This window comes from Mesoplodon bidens (assembly GCF_964165515.1).
Source record: "Mesoplodon bidens genome assembly, chromosome: 15".
NCBI lineage: Eukaryota > Metazoa > Chordata > Mammalia > Artiodactyla > Ziphiidae > Mesoplodon > Mesoplodon bidens.
In genome coordinates, this window is record NC_138171.1 from 29,701,073 (window position 1) to 29,720,439 (window position 19,367).

A 19,367-nucleotide genomic window follows, 5' to 3' on the forward strand; every position below is an offset into this window, starting at 1 on the left:
TGAGGTCCTGCGTGCCTCTCGGTGCAGCCAAAAAGAAGAAGAAAAAAAAACTTCAAAAAGTTTTTTTTATATAGTAAACAAAGCTATTCAAGCTTATTAGCTTTAGCGTAGTATCCATTATGCTTTAATGTATAGATGGCATATAGAATAGAGTTGGTGTACCCAGCTTGAACTGTGCCAAGAGTCTTGTGGTCAGGTCTCTGTGAAAAGGAATATCATTAAATGGGAAGTTGTTTTGGAGGAAAAACTGGACCGTGGGGGTGAACAGCTGAAGAAACAATAAGCATAGGAAATGACAGCTGTTTTCGGATATCTGACAGACTAAATGGGGAGTGTGTAACATTTCTATGATACCCCACTGTGGTTGAAAGTTATGGGTAATGGAACTTTTGTCCTAAAGTTATAACTGGAACATTTTACTGACCAGCATTTGTCTCAGAAGGAAGCATTGAATTTGTTTAAAAGAAACACTTTGAAAAGCTACTTATTGAGGTCCCTAAAACATGTTTAAGGTTTAATAAATAAATAAATAGACTTTAGTTAGCTCCTGAGATGAAGGGGATAGGAGTCAGCTAGGGAAGGAACTAGAGGCTGTGAGGCAGTCACAATCTGTGAATTGTGAAATGTGAAACCCCCCAACCCACGCAGGACCCTGCATCTTTAGTAGAGACAGCTTAATTCTTGGATTTCCGGGTAAAGAAGCATTTATGTGTAATTTGGTGACAGAACTGTGTGGCATCTGAGTGAATCAGAGGCTGAATAGTCTCTACATTGATGAGTTGTCTCCAGATAAATGTATCAGAGCCAAAGGCCTATGGGAATTATCAGTACCTATGTCAAGGGCTTTAGAATTCAACAGTCCAGGGAATTGGGAGTTCAGGATTTCCAAGGGGCAGAGAAGGCACCAGCTGACCTCCTGGGTTTTACACTAGTCAGTACAAGGGGAAAACAAGTTAGGTATCTGGGTGTTAAGTCCTTCTAAATAGAACTGTTCCAAGATCAGGGGAACTGCCTTGGAAAATAGTAGGCTCCCCATCACAGCAGAGTGTTCAGGCACTGGTGACTGTGGCCAAAGTATTTGGAAGGGGATTTAAAGTGAATGAGATTCAGTACTATACTGGAGACATTAGCACAGTAAGACAAGAAAAGAAACGAAAGGTATTACGGATTGGAAAGGAAGAGACAAAAATCAGTTTTTTTCACAGAGGAGATTATTGTCCCAGAGAAATCCACAGACTCATCAGATAAATTATTAGAATTAATGTTATTTTAACAGGGTTGATAGATACAAAAACAGCATAAAAAGTGAATGCATTTCTGTTCATAAGCCACAATCAGAAAATCTAATAATTTTTAAAAGATGCCATTTACAATGGCATCCAAAATGTGAAGTACCTAGGAATAAATTTAATAAAACATTTATAAAATCTTTGGAGAAAATTATAAAAATGTTTGAAGACATTAAAGAAAAAAACCTAAATTAGTGAAAGAAATAAGATCAATGGATTAGAAGGCTCAGTATTGTAAAGTTGTCAATTCTCCCCAAACTGATATATAGATTCAATGCAATTCCAATAAAAATCCCAACAGGTTTTTTGTGGAACTTGACAAGCTGATTCTAAAATTTATATGGAGGAGAAAAGATTCAAGAATAGCCAAGACATTCCTGAAGAAGAAGAACAAGGTGAGGAGACCCGCCTTACCAGTATAAAGAGTCATTATAAAGTTTAGTAATTAAGACAGTTTTGTATTGGCACTGGAATAGATTGACCAGCGGAATAAAATAGAGAACCCAGAAGCAGATTCATATGTAAAGGGAAACCTATTTGTGACAAATGCTGTTGTAGTTTTGCTGGGGTAGAGGATGGTCTTTACAATAAATAGAGCTCAGACAATTGGGTAACCCCATGGGAATAAATGAAATTGAATTCCTGTCTCATACCAAAAATCAGTCCCAGTTGATGTAAACACTGAAATTTAAAGGAAAAAATGTAGAGACAATAATGTAGGAAAATATACTATGATCTCACATAAGAAGGTGTTCTTAAGACTTAAAATGTTTATAAAGGGAAAGATTGATCAACTTGACTACATTAAAATGCAAAACTTCTGTTCATAAATAGATACTATAAAGAAAATGAAAGGGCAGCCCACAAACTTGGTAAAAAATACTTGTAACACTTATAACTGATAATGAGTTTCCAGAACACATAAAGAACTTCTACAAAGTAGTAAGAAGATAAATAATCCAATAGAAAGATGGGGAAACACTCAACTAGGTTCTTCACAGAAGAGGAAACCCTGTTGACCAGTAAACTATGAAATGATGGTGAACCTCATTAATAATCAGAGAAATGTAAATTAAACCTACATATGATACATTTAAAGTCTGACCATAGCAAATGTTGACAAGGATACGGAATAACTGGAATACTTTACATTGCTGGTGGGAGTGTAAATTGGTACAGCTACTTTGAAAAACAATTTGGCCTCGTCTGGTAAGGTTAAAGATAGTCATATCTGAAACTCTTGCACATGTGCATGAGGAAACACATACAGTTAGTGCTCAAAGCAGGATGGTTAACTGTAAACAACCCAAATATTCACCAGTAGTAGAATGGATAAATAAATGTTGGTATGGTCTAAAAATGGAGGACTACAAAGTAGTTAAAATGAATGAACTTTGGCTACATGGAACAACCTGAGTGGAATCTTCAGAACATAATGTTGGGCAAAAAAAGCAAGTCACCATTTATCATTGCATTTTTATCAAAAAATAGACTGAACAATAAAAATATATTTTTTTAAGGATACAGAATATATGGATACAAATAAAGCAAGGGGATAATAAATATAAAATTCCAAGTTTACTTGTGAGAGGAGAAGGAAGAGAACATGGTGAGGAAGGGCCCAAAGAGAACTTATAAGTTAAATTGGGTGGTAGATATACTTTTTAAAAAAATAATTGTAAAAATTGAAAAAAAAATTTTTTTAACTGACATTTTTTAAAAAATGATAGCCTTGCTTCCAGTAAAGGCCTAAGCAAGGGATGAAGTGGTCTTTGATGCCACCTACTGTTTGTGGAGAATTTAACATCTTAGAGCCTTCTGGTTCAACTGCTTCTGCCCAGCTCTCCAGGCTGGGTTGTTCAGAATAGAAGCTAAAAGTAGGATTCCCCTTGTTTTCATCCTTGACCTAGGCCCTTTAATCTGATATTTTGCATCTAGTACAGTGTTCTCTAAAGCAAATCTTTTATTTTCTCTTGTCAAACAGTGACTCCTGTTTCTTCCTAACTTTCCTTTTAGGAGCCTCAGCCTACCTGGAGACCTAATTTTTCTTCATCATGACTGGGGGAGCTAGGGGTGCTGACAGGACTTTGAGATGTGGTCATTGTCATTACCCTGAGGACTGTTTTCAAGAATCTTGTTGTCACTACATCTGTTCTACATCATTTTAGACAAGGGATGTACAGGAAAAGTAATGCCTCAGGATTAGTCTTGAGGGCTTTTAAAAACTTGTGTCTCGTCCTGCCCTGCATCAAGGTGGAAATCTAGCCTATCTAGGTGAAGAGAAGGCAAACTGTGGGTGAACTGGGAAATTCCAATCTTCTGGTCCAGGAAACTCCTTTTTCCCCTTTATGTATTGACAGCAGTGGGTCTAAAGAAATTGGCTTTCTTAGTAAAATAACAGGCAGAACCTCCAGGGTTTTAACTCTGAAAAGAAAATCTCTTGAATAAGTGAAGGTAGATGGACTATGAGACCTTGACTCTGGTTATCTTGGGGTATTTCACTTTAATTTCTCCTACCACTATCTTGCTGGTTCCTAGGAAGTATATTTGCTCCTTCTTAAAACTCTTGTTTCTTTCTGGCAAGATTGGTTCCTTTTAGGCTGGCATTTCCTTTACTTAATCTTTTTATTATTTTTATCCAAGCTAGAAACCTGAGAGTCATCCTTCATTCCTGTCTCTTTCTCTCCCCAACTTTTGTTCATTCCATCTCTAAATCTAGTCATTCTGACTTCATAATATATCTCAAAGGCATCTATTTCCTTGTACCATCATCTTTCCACATTCTGTACTTGCCTTCCTCCCAGCCCATTTTCCATGTAGCAGCCAGAGTGATTCTTTAACAGGTAAAGTGGATTGCAGTTTATAAAAACCTTGAATGGTTTCCTCGTGCACTTAAAGTAAAATTTAAACTTCCTATTCAAGGACCTGTGTAGAAATACGTGATCAGCCTTTTGTCAAAAAACTCATCTCCTCCCACTTGCTCTTGCCATCTCCACCAGCAACATTTTCTACATAACACCCTCACTGACACTTCATTTCCTCACACAAACCAAGCCTTCTCCTGCCTCTGGGTCATCATACATGCTGTTCTTTGCCTGGAATACTCTTTTCCATACTCATCCTTCCTCATAGAGACCTACCCTTAATCTGTATTGGGGTATTCCTTGGGCTTTCTGATACTTTCTCTAATAATCTGTTCTCTCATTGCATTTATCATGGTATGTAATTTTATATTTACTTGTTTTATTTATTTAATATCTGTCTTTCACCCACAAGTTTGCATTGTTCATGAGAGCAAGAACTGTGTATATGATTTGATTCACCACTGTTTGCTCTGTACCTAACTCGGTACCTGATAGGTACACATATGTTTGTTGAAAGAATGAATGAAAAGTAATACATGAACCATAATTTACTTAACTGTTCTCCTACTGCTGAATACTAAGGTTGTTTTCAGTTTGGGGTCATTCTAAATAATGATGAAGTAAATAATTTGAACATAGAGATTTTTATTTATTTAGTCTAGAATCCAGATTTGCTAGGTCAAAGGGTATGAATATTTTTAAAGCTTTAAGACATATTTCCAAATCACTTATCAGGAAGGTTGTCTAGGTTGTAATTTTAAACTATTTCTCTTTTTGCTTTCTTAGTTTTGAATATATAGAACACAGAAGAAAACAATTCAAATAATAAAGTTTAGCTTCCTACTCTTATAAAACGAATTTATTGAATGCTTATTCTATGCCAAACATGAGATTATCTTATTTACTCCTTATGTAGCAGATATTATTGTCCCAATTTTATGGGAAACTTTGGCCGATTTGCTCAAGTTCATACAATCCAGACTATCTCATGTCAAACCATTTATACTTATCCACATACCTCCTAGTGCTAGCTGATTTACATTTGCTCCAAAACTGCTGCAGATTCAGTGTTACCTCATCCACGTCCTCTGCTTCCTAACTGCTGCATCCATGTGAATGCCCTCTCACCCACTCACCTGTTCTTGCTTCCTTACCACATGATGCTAGAGGCTGGGCTGCCATACCCCCTTGTCAGGCTCCTAACTCACCTGTCCATCCAGACCCCTCCTGTGTGGTTTACTCTGAGATACATCTCAGCTTTGCATGGTGGTCAGCATGGGGATAAATGGCCCATCCTTTCAGTTATGTACCCAGTCCTATATACTGGGGTGGTCCATTTTGACCCAGCATTGTAACAAGCTCCTAACCACATAGTAATCATATAAAGAGCATGCTATGCTTATAGTAACAGGAAAGGCATTCTGCCCTCTGGGCATTCAAACTCTAAGGAGCTTAGAAGCTATTTAGAAGAGAGGTGCACTCTCTGTATTAGGTGCAAGTATTCACCTGGGCGTATCTTTTCCCCCCCAAGGAAAGGTAGAACTTGCTGCCAGGTCAGAGTATGGTGCAGCAGTTTACATGTTTGGTGTTTATCCCTGTTAATAACTCCTGTAATTTCTCTTAACCTTTCAGGCTCTCCCTGCTTGTCCTATCCAGGCCACCTGTGAAGCTGCCTCCAAGGAGGAGAACAAGGAAAAAAATCGATATGTAAACATCTTGCCTTGTGAGTGTTTGTAGGGTTTCTTGGGATGTAACCTGAAACTGCATCTGTAGCCAGATTTTCTGAGGATGGAAAGAATCTTGTGATTGATCATAGGAAGGCTGGTAATAAGAATAGAGTCAAACCTTTGGACTGAAAGAGCCTTTATGGCTCCCCAGGCAACCCCAGGTGCTCATAAAATCAGTAGGGGTGCTTGACCAGGTTTTTTGTGCCAGGCCTAAAGTTTCTAGGAAGTTAAGGAGAGCAGTTTCACTAAGACCAGACAGCAAGTGCATGGTTGTTGTGGGGGGGGTTTGTTGTTCATTGCAAAGAAATTCCAATTCAGAGTTCTCTTCGTAAACTCCTTCCCAGAGTTAGCCATTGCTAATCAGTTTATATATAACCTAACAGACATTTTTCTAGGCTAGTGGTCTCCAGAATGGAATATGCATAATCCAGTGGGATGTGAGAGCAAAATGTTTGAACTTTGCTTTATTTATTTATCTATTTATTTATTAAATTTTTTTGTGGTACGCGGGCCTCTCACTGTTGTGGCCTCTCCCATTGCGGAGCACAGGCTCCGGACGCGCAGGCTCAGCGGCCATGGCTCACGGGCCCAGCCGCTCTGCGGCATGTGGGATCTTCCCGGACCAGGGCACGAACCCGTGTCCCCTGCATCGGCAGGCGGACTCTCAACCACTGCGCCACCAGGGAAGCCCTGCTTTATTTTTTATAATTGCTTTTTTTTAAAATTCACCCTTTAAATAATTCCTGGTGTAATTTTGGGTGCATAATATATTAAAGACCACTGTACTAGGCATTTACAGATACTTATGTCTTATTTGTGTATAAATGCATGTATATATATTATATATTTTTAGTATAACTGGTATGCTGTATACATTGCTCTGACTTTTTTCTTTTTTTTTCCCAATATATATTGGAAAACAAGTCAGATGGAGAAAGATAAATACCATATGATTTCACTCATGTGGAATCTAAAAAAACAAAACAAAACAAACACAAACTCATAGATACAGAGAACAGATTATTGGTTACCAGAGGGAAAGGGGGTTGGAGGTGGGTGAAATGGATCGATGGGGGGTTCCTACTGTATGGTGATGGATGGTAGCTAGACTTGTGGTGATCGCTATAGTTATTACAGATGTTGAACCATAATGCTGTATACCTGAAACAACTATAATATAGAGAAATGTAAAATAAAAACAAAACTAATATGTATTGGTAATTGTCAAGAAACAGAAGTGTTCACTTTCCTTTTTATCAACTGCTTACTATTCCCTATTATGGATATATCTTAATTTATTTAACTTAGTCCCCTAATGATGGTTGAGATGTGTCCGAATTTTTGCTGTTATAAATAGTGCTGCAGTGACAACTTTATACTTGTGTGTCTCTCTACACATAGTCATAGATGTCACAACTGGCCTGGTTGCCTTGGGACCCGTGAAAAATAAAATTGAATTTAATTGAAAAAAAAATTTTTTTTCTAGATGACCACTCTAGAGTCCATCTGACACCAGTTGAAGGAGTTCCAGATTCTGATTACATCAATGCTTCATTCATCAATGTAAGGAACTTGAGCTTTTCTCATTATTTCCTTGATTCCTTCTCAGCTGCATGTTAGGAGGAATATTTGTCATTTCAGTTTTTCCCAGGGGAGTCTGATTTTTTTAAAAGACCGAAAGAATTTTTTTAAAGATCAAACAGTTTAAAATGTATTCTTATGTTTACCTGTCATCATTCCCAAAATTTTCCCATGCAGAAATCTGAACCTAAATGTATACTTTTCTGTAAGAGTCAGTGAATCCTTTATTGAGCGTATTCAGATAACTAAGAACAAAAGCACACCTTGTCCTCCAAACAGGACTAGAATATCTGACTCCGGGTAAGTCTGGTTAGTCATGTCTACTATGAATTGAGAGAAGAGCTGAAACTGAAAGGAGGTTTTTAGGGGTGATTTAGAGAATGTTTATAGAGATGGTGTGCGAGACTTGAGTATGTGTTATAGGCTGACGGGAGGGAACTAGTAAAGAGAGAGTTTGAAAGGAAGAGAGAGAGTAAGCAAGAGATCTAGAAAGAGCAAGCCTGACTACTGAAGCATGAAGAGAATACTGATGGAATTTGTACACCCATGATCATAGCAGCATTAATCACAATAGCCAAAAGGTGGTAGCAACCCAGGTGTCCATCAGTGGAAGAATGAATAGGTAAAATGTGGTATATACATGCAATGGAATATTATTTAGCCTTAAAAGGGGAAGAAATTCTGACACATGCTACAACATGGATGAATTTCGAAGACATTATGGTAAGTGAAATAAGCCAGTCACAAAACAATAAATATTGTATAATTCCACTTATATGAGGTACCTAGAGTAGTCAAATTCATTAAAACAGAAGGTAGAACGGTGGTTGCCAGGGGCTAGAGGGAGTGGGGAGAAGGGAATTATCATTTAATGGGTACAGAGTTTCAGCTGGGGAAGATGCAGAAGTTTTGGAGATGGATGGTGGTGATGGTTGCCCAACAATGTGAATAAACTTAATGCCACAGACCTGTACACTTAAAAATGGCTGAAATGATCAGTTTTATGTTACGTATATTTTATCACAATTTTTTTTTTTTTTTTGGCTGCGTCAGATCTTAGTTGCAGCATGTGGGAATCTTCATTGTGGTGCGAGGGCTTCTCTCTAGTTGTGGCACACAGGCTTCTCTCTAGTTGTGGCGCGCAAGCTCCAGAGCACATGGGCTCTGTAGTTTGCAGCACGCAGGCTCTCTAGTTGAGGTGTGTGGGCTTAGTTGGCCCACAGCATGTGGGATCTTAGTTCCCCAACCAGGGATCAAACCCACGTCCCCTGCATTGGAAGATGAATTCTTAACCACTGGACCGCCAGGGAAGTCCCTTACCACAATTTTTTTTTAAAGAATTCTGATGGAGAGATTAGTGTTGAACATAAGAAAGGATGTTTTTTCCTCTGAGACTGATGGTAAAGGAGTATAGAATAGATAGAGGTGGTTTGTAGGTGTGAATAAATCAAGCCGAGGGAACTCATCTGTTTTTTCTAAGAAGTAAAGTCAAGGTTATCTGCTGAAAAGGGAGGATGGGACTGTGACATGAGAGTACTGAAGTCAGTAAGAAAGAATACTGAAAAGGGCATGAAAAAAGCATGTTTAGCTGCATGGAGGGACTACCTAAGATGGAAATCTTTGATATATAGGGGCCTCAGTTGTGTGATTTTCTCCAGTTGTACCCTAGGATTGGTGATATGCAGAAAACATGTGGTACTCAGACAAAGGGGCTAGGGAAGTCAGTTGTTGCTTCAAGTAGTCAGCCAAGGGCTTCAGGTTCAGTAGAGAAAGGAAGGGATCAAGGACTAGGTCTCAAGAAATTGAAAGAGCAGTCTTGGGATAAGAAAAGGAGAAAGATGGAAGAACAAGAGGCTGTGGCTAAAAAATAGGCTATCAGATGGACTTCAGAAGTGGAGTAGTGCAGGCACCCTCACGAGTATGGATTTGCTGAAATTCCTATATATGTTTCTTAGTAATGGTCATATGTTTACAGTTAGAAGGAAAGGAACCCTGATAGAAATGATTGATGTAGTAGATAAGGAAAATGGAAAAAGGCTAGTAACCAGCTAAGAGTCCTAGGATTTAGATCAAAGATTATGATGAAGTGGTTGGGAGGAACAGGTTGAGTTTAACATTATATGGAAGAGTATAGCAATATCAGAATGTTTCCATCTGCAGGTAACAGAATACTCAGCTAGAAATGGTCTACACAGGAACATTTACTTCTCATATAATCTGAAGGCAGGTGTTCTGGGGTGGGCTGAGTCTGTGACTCAGTGACATCCTTAAGAAACCAAGTGTTTCCATCTTTCTACTCATATCTTCTATTCATGGTCATGATGAGCAAGGCACTAGAAGGAAACAAGCCTTCTCCTTTGGCCATGCTTAGTTGGAGCTCACAGTAGGGCATCCTATAAAGCCTTGACGGTTATTGGAGGTTATTAATAGGTAATATGAAAGTTTAGATGAAGAGGGTTAAATTGGAGGTACTTATGAACTCAGTGAAAATAGAAAAGCTGGAAAAAGCTTATGGTTAACCATGAGTAAGAGGGATTAAAGAAGATTTAGGTTTATTAAATTCAGTCAACATTTTTGATCACCTGCTGTGTGGTAAGCACTGGGGGTAGGCTCCAAGGTTACAGAGATAAGATACGTTCCCTAGTGTGATCTACCTACAGGTAGATCATAACCTTTAGTGTGCAACATGTGTGAAGAAGGTATTCCCAGATTCTTTGAGATTTAGAGAAAGAAACATTCAGCCAACCTGATGAGCCAGTAGAGCTGAATATTGAAGGGTAGGTCTGAATTCAAGAGAAGATGGGCAGAAACTTCAAAGCAAAAAGAGAAGTATGAGCAAAGTCAGAGATTGGAAACAGTAGTCTTAGTTATAAGATACAAGATGGGGAAGTCATGGGAGATGAGGCTTGGGGGATTGGTAGGAACTCGATCTTAGAAGGCATTGAATGTCAAGTGTGTCTGTTGGGGTTCTTAGTTGCAGGTGACAAGAGTCCACTTTCTGTCTATTCTTTTCAACAGGAAGGGGTTTATTATAAGATAGTGGGTGGCTTACAGAATCTGCGGGAGAGTCACCAGGAACAGAGCAGCCGTAGATGTACCCAGCTACCCCATATGACTCTCGTAGTGAAACCCCTGCAGAGGTGCTACAGAAGAACTCAATGCTTCCTCTGCCATGCTTGCCCAAAGACCAGGTCTTCCTAGCACAGTCACCATCTCACATTACTCACTTCTATCCCAAGTCTTATATGGGACTGCTAGGAAGAAACTGGTTCTTAGGCAGAACTGAACTACAAGAGAGACTAGGGAATTTAGCTTTTAGTTTTTCAGCCTCTATAGAAAGAAAGTCAAGCTAGAAGTGGGTGGGACTGGATGCTGATTGAGTCACCTTATGGTATCTACAAATTTTCAGTACAGCTTAGAGTTTTTGTTTTTGTTTTTTATTTATTTTTGGCTGCGTTGGGTCTTCGTTGCTGCGCGCGGACTTTCTCTAGTTGCGGCAAGCAGGGGCTACTCTTTGTTGTGGTGCGTGGGCTTCTCATTGCAATGGCTTCTCTTGTTGCGGAGCACAGGCTCTAGGCACACAGGCTTCAGCAGTTGTGGCACACAGGCTCAGCAGCTGTGGCTTGTGGGCTCTAGAGCTCAGGCTCAGTAGTTGTGGCGCACAGGTTTAGTTGCTCCGCAGCATGTGGGATCTTCCCAGACCAGGGCTTGAACCCGTGGTCCCCTGCATTGGCAGGCAGGTTCTTAACCACTGCGCCACCAGGGAAGTCCCCAGCTAAGAGTTTTGATTTCTAGGCAATGGGATAACATTGAAAGGTGTTAAAGATAAGGAGCGATATGGCCACATTTGTATATTGATCACTCAGGTTACAGTGTGCAACATGGATTTAGGAAGGGCTGATTGAGGGCTGTTACAGTAGCATGCTACAGATGGTGAGGGTAGAAGGGTTGGAGAAGAAACATCAAAGTAAAAACCACTTTGGAGGTAGAATTTAGCAGGATATGGTGATTGACTAATATATGAGAGAGTATAGGGTGATACTCTGTAGAGTGTATTTAGGGTGGAGTTTCCTTCTTTCTCCATTTCTGGGCTGGAGGAAACACCCGAACATGTAGAAACCCAGTGCTGGGCAACCAGGGCCATATCCACAGCCCCCTAACTTCGGGTACCCTGGAGGTTGCAATCCTGCTCATCCATCACCTGCCAACCTGACCTTTCCTCCAGACCCCTTTCCCACTCCCCCAGGAGCACCCCAGGGGAACCCAGCTTTTCCCCCTGGTGGGCCTTGTCATCCTGTGCCACAACTAGGGTATCCAGGATGCCAACCCTCAGGTCCCTACCCCCCTACATATCCACCACCTGAGCCTGGCATTGGCTCCTGGCATGGTAGGACCAGGAATGGTGATGGACAAGAAGATGCAGAAGAAAATGAAGAACGCTCATAAAAAGAAGCAGAAACACCACAAGCATGGCAAGCATTCCTCCTCTTCCTCCTCTTTCAGCAGTGACTCTGACTGAATACAGGGCCTGGACCCTTTCCTCCAGTCTCTCCAGTTCTTCTCTCCCATCAAGCTTTAGATGCCATCTTGTACTGGGGAAAATTAGCCCTTGTGTCCCTCCCCACCTCACCTCCGCAATCTGAGCCTCACTCTGCTATTCAACCCTAACTGACAAGGGAAAATGGGAGAAGAATTGCCATGGGCTAGCAAAGGCCATCTTTGCACTGCTTTGATAGAACTTTTAGCTGATGAGTTTTGCAAGAGATCTATTTTTTGAAGATGGTGAGATTTGAGCTAAATGCTGAAGACGTGATTTTTTTATACACATTGTGTAAATGTGTAAAATGTGATTTTTTACATTCTTTTGTAATACTTATGCTTGGGGAGATGCTGTGGAAATTTAATTATGGGGAAAAAAACAACCTATACCTTTCTTGTTTAAAAAAAAAAAAGAGTATAGGGTGATCCACGTGAATGTATCCAGCATAGTTGGGCATCATTAATCTGAGCTCAGGGGAGAGATTCCAAAGCCATGGCCTTTGAAGTCATTAGAGAGAGAAGAGTGGGCCCTGGAGCCCACAAACCTCTGCCAAGGCACACTGGGCAAGAGGTGCTCATTAGTGAGACAGAAGGAGACCAGGAGAGAAGAGCATCTCAGAGGGCAAAGAGTAAAGCATGGAGAAGTGTTAGGTGGTCAGCAGGGTTGAGTGCAGATGAGAGAGCCAGTGGGAAAGAGGGAGCAGATGTCCATAGGACTTGGAGTATAGGGGCAGGCAATAACCTTTGCTGAAACAAATTGTGGCCATTTGTTGTGGACTGCCAGTTACACTTACGAAACCCTTTTTTCCTCCCAACATGATTGAGGTACTGTTTATATAACAGAAATTCAAACATTTAAAATGTAGAATTCAGTGATTTTTAGTAAGTTTACCAAGTTATGCTGTCATGACTATAATTGTTTTAGAACTTTGTTAGTGGCTTTATTGATGCAATTCACATACCATAATTTTCACCCACTTAAAATTTACAATTCAGTGGTTTTCAGTATATTCACAGATACGTGCAACTATGACCAATTTTAGAACATTTTCATCACCTCAAAAGAGAAACGCGGTACCTTTTAGCTATTGCCTCTTAGTTTTAGAACTTTCTGCTCACCCCAGAAAGAACCTTCTTGTCCATATACAGTTACTCCCCATTCCCACCCCCTGGCAATCATTTACCAAGCCCTTTTTGCACACAGAACCAAGATCACACATGTATCTTGAAGAGAGGTGGTGGCAGGCACCACAGAGTGGTGGCAGCAGGCAGGGGGGATGGGTTCTGTGTTTGGAGAATACAAAGGTCTGAAAGTGAACCTGACATTGGTAACAGGAGAAGATGAAATAGACAGTACAGATGGCAACTGGGCTTCCCTCCTGGAGTCTTAGGAGGACCAGCTTCCTCTCTCACCTTCAGGTGTGTAAGGGTATAGGGGGTCTTTAGAAGTGTTTTGTTTTTGTTTTTAAACTGGTAGGAATGTAGGTGCCACCTAGAGCCAACTTGGCATTTGACTTTCAGAATCCAAAGATGTCTCAGGAACCAGGGAGCCACATTTCATCTTTCCCTGGAACATAACACAAGGAAGATCAGTAGTTTTGCCTCATTCTAGTTATTCCTTATTGGTTGAGCAATGTCAGCATATCATTATGTAGGTATGTTTTCATGGGGGATATATAACACACTCCTGGTAAAGATGGAGCGGGAAGCACTTTGGGGCTGGGCCCTCCAGCAGTGCTTTTAAGCTATTCATGACCCACATGCTCCAGTGAGAACTTGGCAGCAACTTCTCCTGGAGCAAGGATATTATACGGCTTAACATACTCTTAAGAGCTTCTCAGTTTTAGTTACAAGTTTAGTGCTATAAGCAGAATGCAGCATCCTGAATTAAGGCTTTGTCAGTTTCCATCTTCTCATGGTTAAAAACTTTTGGAGAATTCCTCTTAATAAAAATTTTAACAAGCTTCTTCTTATTGTTAACTCTAAACATGTCCATATTGAGGCCTAAAGCTTTCTCCATTGCTGGGAAGCAACCCTGCCCTGCCCTTGTTTGAGCTGGAATAGGAAGCTGCTTCTCAGACTCGGCCCCCTCCTTTATTCTGCCACTGCCTTGCAGACTAGTATTTCACATCATCACCTTGGTATGGTATCCCATCCATGAAGTTGCCTCCCTCATTGCCCATCTTAGTGCTGTCTGAGAGAGGCAGAAGGTGATTTACAATCCTTAAATCAAATGATTTTTCACTTACCTGGGATGTCTCAAGTGAACACTATATTTAAACAATGAGGTTGAAAAGATGTATGACTAAACAGTAAAGAAAGTTACTGCCAGTGTCAGTTTTTCAGAGGCTCCTTATCTATTAAGTGATGTCCCCAGGCTCCTTGGCTTCTTTGTCTCCCACTTCCTGTAACGGAGAACCCTCTTGTCAAACACTGGGAGCTGTTACACCATACCCATGGGCTATTCCCCGAAAACTTTTGCACCTGGGTACAGCATCAGCAAGAAAATAACCCTTTTTCCTTCCTCGTGTGGGCCCAGCCTCACATGCTTCTGACTTGGAGGGTTCCTACCCATTAACACCAAGACCCAGATTGTCAGCAGCTAAGAGAGCATCAGAACAGGGTCTAGCCTAGGAGTTGTTATTTGGATGTTCTTATACTAATGTTTGTTAATAATTCACTTTAAGAAGACTGCCTAGACCATGTAATCTTTGCTTCCTGCTATCCAAAGCTAATCCCATTAAAATTTCTCCAATGGAAATCCTTGTTAATTGCCTGGACCTTTTCACAAGGAAGGCTTTGTAAACGGGCCGTCGGGAGTCTAGAGAATTTCATTCCTGTCCATTGTTGGGTTTTCACTTTCTGTTTCTCTACTCCTCTCCCACCCCACCCCCAGGGCTACCAAGAAAAGAACAAATTCATTGCTGCACAAGGTAAAGTAAGATAATTTTTTACTCTTGGGCTTAACCATGAATGGATTTGGGATTTTTCTTCCAAATGCTAATAGATTACTCAGAATATATTAGCTTTTATGTAATTATTACCACCTGAAAGAAATATAATCTGCCTTGCAGGTTTATAACTAAGGGCCTTCATCTTGATGACTTAGTGTCCAGGGATCCTTTGAAAGAAATTCTTTTATATATGTGCATAAAAAATACTGGAGAAGGCTATACACACACATACAACACAGTCTAATGAGGCTCTTTGTCTTGGGGTCATTTGGGAACCTTAAGTTCAAACCAGGCTGCTTAGAATTTGAATTTGGATTTAGTCTCCAAAGAGGATTGGCCACCTCACTTGGTCCAGGCTGACTCATCTCCTCCTCCCACTCATGGGCCTGAACTCCCCTATTATTCACAGATAAGTGGTCTAAGAACCCTCAGAGCAGGGACCCAATGCCATGGTCCTGTATGTGCTCTGCACACGTTTCCATAGCCTGAAGTTCCAACAAGTGTCCTCACCTTTGGGATCCTAGCAAAAAAAAAATCTTGATGTTTGTAGCACTAAAAAGTAATTGATGTTATTATGGTCCATCAAAGCCCATTTATTTAATCACTCAACAAATATTTATTGACCATTTATTAATATTATGTGCCAGGCACTGGCCTAGGTGATGGGGATATGTAGGGGAATAAAATAGAATATGGTCTCTGCCTTTTTGGAGCCTTTAGTTGGTAGAGGATAATTTATAGCAAAATAAACAGAAACTTTGGTAAGTGACTATCCTGTTCAATACGGTAGCCACTAACCACATGTGGCTATTTAAAATAAAATTTGGGGGAGCTCCCTGGTGGTCCAGTGGTTAGGACTCTGTGCTTTCACTGCTGAGGGCACGGGCTCAATCCCTGGGTGTGGAACTAAGATCCCGCAAGCCATGTGGCGAGGCCAAAAAATAATAAAATAAAATTCTAAATTCAATTCTTCAGTCACACTAGTCACATTTTAAGGCTCAATAGCTACATGTGGCTAGAGGCTACCATATTAGTGCAGATAAGAAACATTTCCATCATCACAGAAAGTTCTGTTGGACAGTACTGTGATCGTGATAAAATAGGGATAGAGGTAAAATGAGGCAGAGGTGGTCAGAAGTCTTAGATCCTCCTTGCCCTTGCAGTCTCCCACCAGGACCTGGCCCTTGCCTAACTGGACCCCACTTTCCCTCCCTCTGTAGCCATCTGTCAATTCAGGTCCACCCTCCAAGGCCCACCTCAGCTACCACCTACTCAGTGATGATTTTGGCACTAACAACCACATATAACCTCATCCTCTCTTTGTTTGTCATGGGGCCTTGTTGACGCTAAAATAGTTCTTAAATTAAGTTCACCTTTGATTTCCCCATTAGCCTTTTCTCAGACTCCCTCCCTCTTGAACTTCTCCACAGTACTTCACACTCCTTGAAACCCTCCTGTTATTTCCTGCCATTCAGTTCTCTTGATTTTTCTCACTTTTCTAAATATTGTTTCTCTACCTCTTATTCTTCTTTCTGCCCCTTAAGTATAGTTTCTCTTCAATACTGTGGATGACTACTTCCCTTGAAACTCCATTCTTGCCTTTCATGGCACATTTCTGTCCATTCTTCTGCCTCCAGGGCTTTTGTTCTGTCTGAACTTGAATAATGCTTGAAGATCCCCAGCACTCTGTGTTTGACTCCTTCTTTACTCCTCGCCCTCTGTATCCTCTTTGAGAGACCTCATCTAACACCCACCTCTGTTTGATTGGCTGCTGCCTCTCTTGAGCTCCAGAGCCACATTTTTCTGTACTCTTCCGCTTGAATACCCCCACAGACTCTAGATTCAACATCAGAGACTGAAACGTAACTCTTCCTCAGCCCCAAAGCTGCTTTTTCTCCTCTGTTCTTTAGAGACTGGAATGTAATCTATATTCATTGTGACTGGAATGTAATCTGCCTATTCAGCCAAACCAGATTTGGGATCATTCAGATCTCCGACCTGTCCCTTGCTTTACATATGACTAGTCCTCTTGCTTCTCTCTCCAAAATCTGCCTTCTCTGACACACTTCCTTACTCTCATCTCTTCTTCCAGCTCTGTTGCAGCAGCCTACTGATGGATCTCTCTGGGCCCTAGCTTTGCTCCTTGCACTCCTTCCACCAGAATGACCTTTCTTAATGCAAAATTTTTGTCAGACTCTCATGAAAACCCTACAATGATTTTTCATTATCTGTAAAACAAGCCTTCCTTAGCCTGGCCTCCATCCCTTTAGATCCTGGTACCTCACCTATCTTTCTAGTTTCATCTTCTACCTTCTGCACACCCTACACAGTGACCTCACTGAACTCCTTACAGTCCCTGGATGTCTCATGCTCTTACTTGCTGCTAGCCCCCTGCACCTCTGCCTGGAGTACCTCTTCTCCCTATGCCTCCTTTCTAGACTCCCATCTACTTTATCTGTCCTAACATATGGCTCAAATGTCATCTCCTCCAGGAGATTTTTCCTGACCTTGCCAGGCAGTGAAACAATTCCCCCTCTGTACATCTTTCCAGTATGTGTCCACTTCTGTCATTATTTGTTTTTCTTTTTAATATTTTTCTTTTTACCAAAGGGAATACAAATTTTAAGAAAGTCAAAAGGTATTACAAGGTCTATAAAAATAAAGTTCTCCCCCCTTTCATCTACACTTTTTTAGTCTAAAGCAGCCATTTTTATCTGTTGACTTTTTCTTATTATAGATAACTTATTTAATCCTTTTACAAGCTACCTCACACTCAGACAGACATGTCCCTTTTCCCCATTCTCCCAGTGGAGTTAAATCACAATTTGTGGTGAAGATAATACTTGTTATTTACATTCTTATTACTATGCCAATATTATTCACAGCTAAAGCACATAATATTATATGATTTTTTTGGTACAGTTTTTGGTTTCCCTCTTTCCCAAGAGTTAATAATTGCCTTTTTTCCTTACTCACTTAGTTTTTTATATACCTAGCACTGATTTTTTTTTCTTAAACTCTTTGCTAGAAGTGTATATTTCCTCTCGGTACCCTCAGATACATGAGGTTTAATTATTTTAGTTTAATTTTTTATCTTGGGGTCCTTCTAGAACCTTCTTCCTTCAGTTCCATTCTGGATTGATCTAGCCTCTGGCAGAGTAATTATCCTGAGCCTTCCCTTTACCAACACCCTGGGAATTCTGTTAGTCTCTCTCCTGTGTTAGATCCCACTTTTTTCTTTTTCTTTGTTTGTGCCCTTCTAGTGACTTTCTGGAAAAGGCTGTGTGGGAGGTAAATTTTAAATTTCAGCCTAAGCAATTTACCCAACCTCTCTGACTAATGACACCCACCTCAGAGCATGGTAAGAAGGAGTAAATGAGATATAAAGCACATAGCTCACTATCTCGCCCATAACATAGGTATTCTGTAGGGGTCATGATTTCTAATCCTCAACTATAGTATCCTTGGGAAACATTGTTCATGTTCTCTTTATATTTTAAGAACCTCACATCCCCACTTCACTCCCTAGTGAAGTGCCTGGCACATACATGGTGGATACACAGGAAATGTTCAGTTAGTAGGTAGGTGGATGGGTAGATGGATGATATATTTAGCTGGGGGCATGTGGGCACAGGCTTCCAAAAGTCAGGAATGAATGTTCCCAGTTTCCCAGCATCTTTCTTCCTCTTGTGTGTTCTCATCTTTGCTGTTGGCTACTATAGGACCAAAAGAAGAAACGGTGAATGATTTCTGGAGGATGATCTGGGAACAAAACACAGCCACCATCGTCATGGTGACCAATCTGAAGGAGAGAAAGGAGGTGAGTGGAGAAATTAGATAGAATTGCCCCCTGATACAGGCATGACCAACAGAGGGACTGCATTGCTGGAGTTCTGTGTTTGAGCCTAGGCCCTCCACCCTTTGTGGCTTCTGTGCCTGTCATTCATCCAGACAGAACCCAGGCCAATGTGCCTACTACACTTCCCTGTGGCCTGGAAGCCTCCGATGAACTCAGAGGTATACCTAGGGCACACCCTGTGTCTGGTGACCAAACAGCTCACCTAGATCCAAAACATCCTGGAAGAAAGACTTGGGCCATTAGACAAGGAAAAGCCACAGTGGGGCTTTTCTCCCCTGGCTTCTCTAGTCCCTCACTCCCCTGGGTTTTCTGTTTTTGTTTTTGTTTTGTTCCTCCTCCTGAGATAGCAGAGGGAGCTGTATGAACTGAGACCCTGCAGGGCACAAGGAAATGTGAGCCCCTGAACTGATCCTTCAGGCAGCCTTCTGACTGGTTCTTTTCTTTCTGTGGCTACCAAGTCCATATGCCTGGTCAGCTCCATCACTGGGCCACAGCCAACACCAGTCCTGAGTCCTGGATCAGGGCCCAGAGAGGAATCCCGATTCGTGACAGTC

The 19,367-nt window shown here is 40.9% G+C and overlaps 1 protein-coding gene and 1 pseudogene across 4 annotated transcripts in view; both read left to right on the plus strand.

The window, feature by feature from the left end:
- Positions 1-19,367, plus strand: part of PTPRA (protein tyrosine phosphatase receptor type A) — a 186,337-nt gene that overhangs the window by 146,510 nt on the left and 20,460 nt on the right. For all 3 annotated transcript variants that reach the window (XM_081257892.1, XM_081257893.1, XM_081257894.1), the window contains 4 exons: positions 5,786-5,876; positions 7,367-7,443; positions 14,897-14,933; positions 18,677-18,774. In XM_081257892.1, the coding sequence (XP_081114018.1) occupies positions 5,786-5,876; positions 7,367-7,443; positions 14,897-14,933; positions 18,677-18,774 (303 nt within the window). The remainder of the gene's footprint in view (positions 1-5,785; positions 5,877-7,366; positions 7,444-14,896; positions 14,934-18,676; positions 18,775-19,367) is intronic.
- On the plus strand, positions 11,383-12,464 carry LOC308629036 (proline-rich protein 13-like; annotated as a pseudogene). The gene is made up of 2 exons: positions 11,383-11,394; positions 11,578-12,464. The product of its transcript is annotated as a proline-rich protein 13-like (transcript).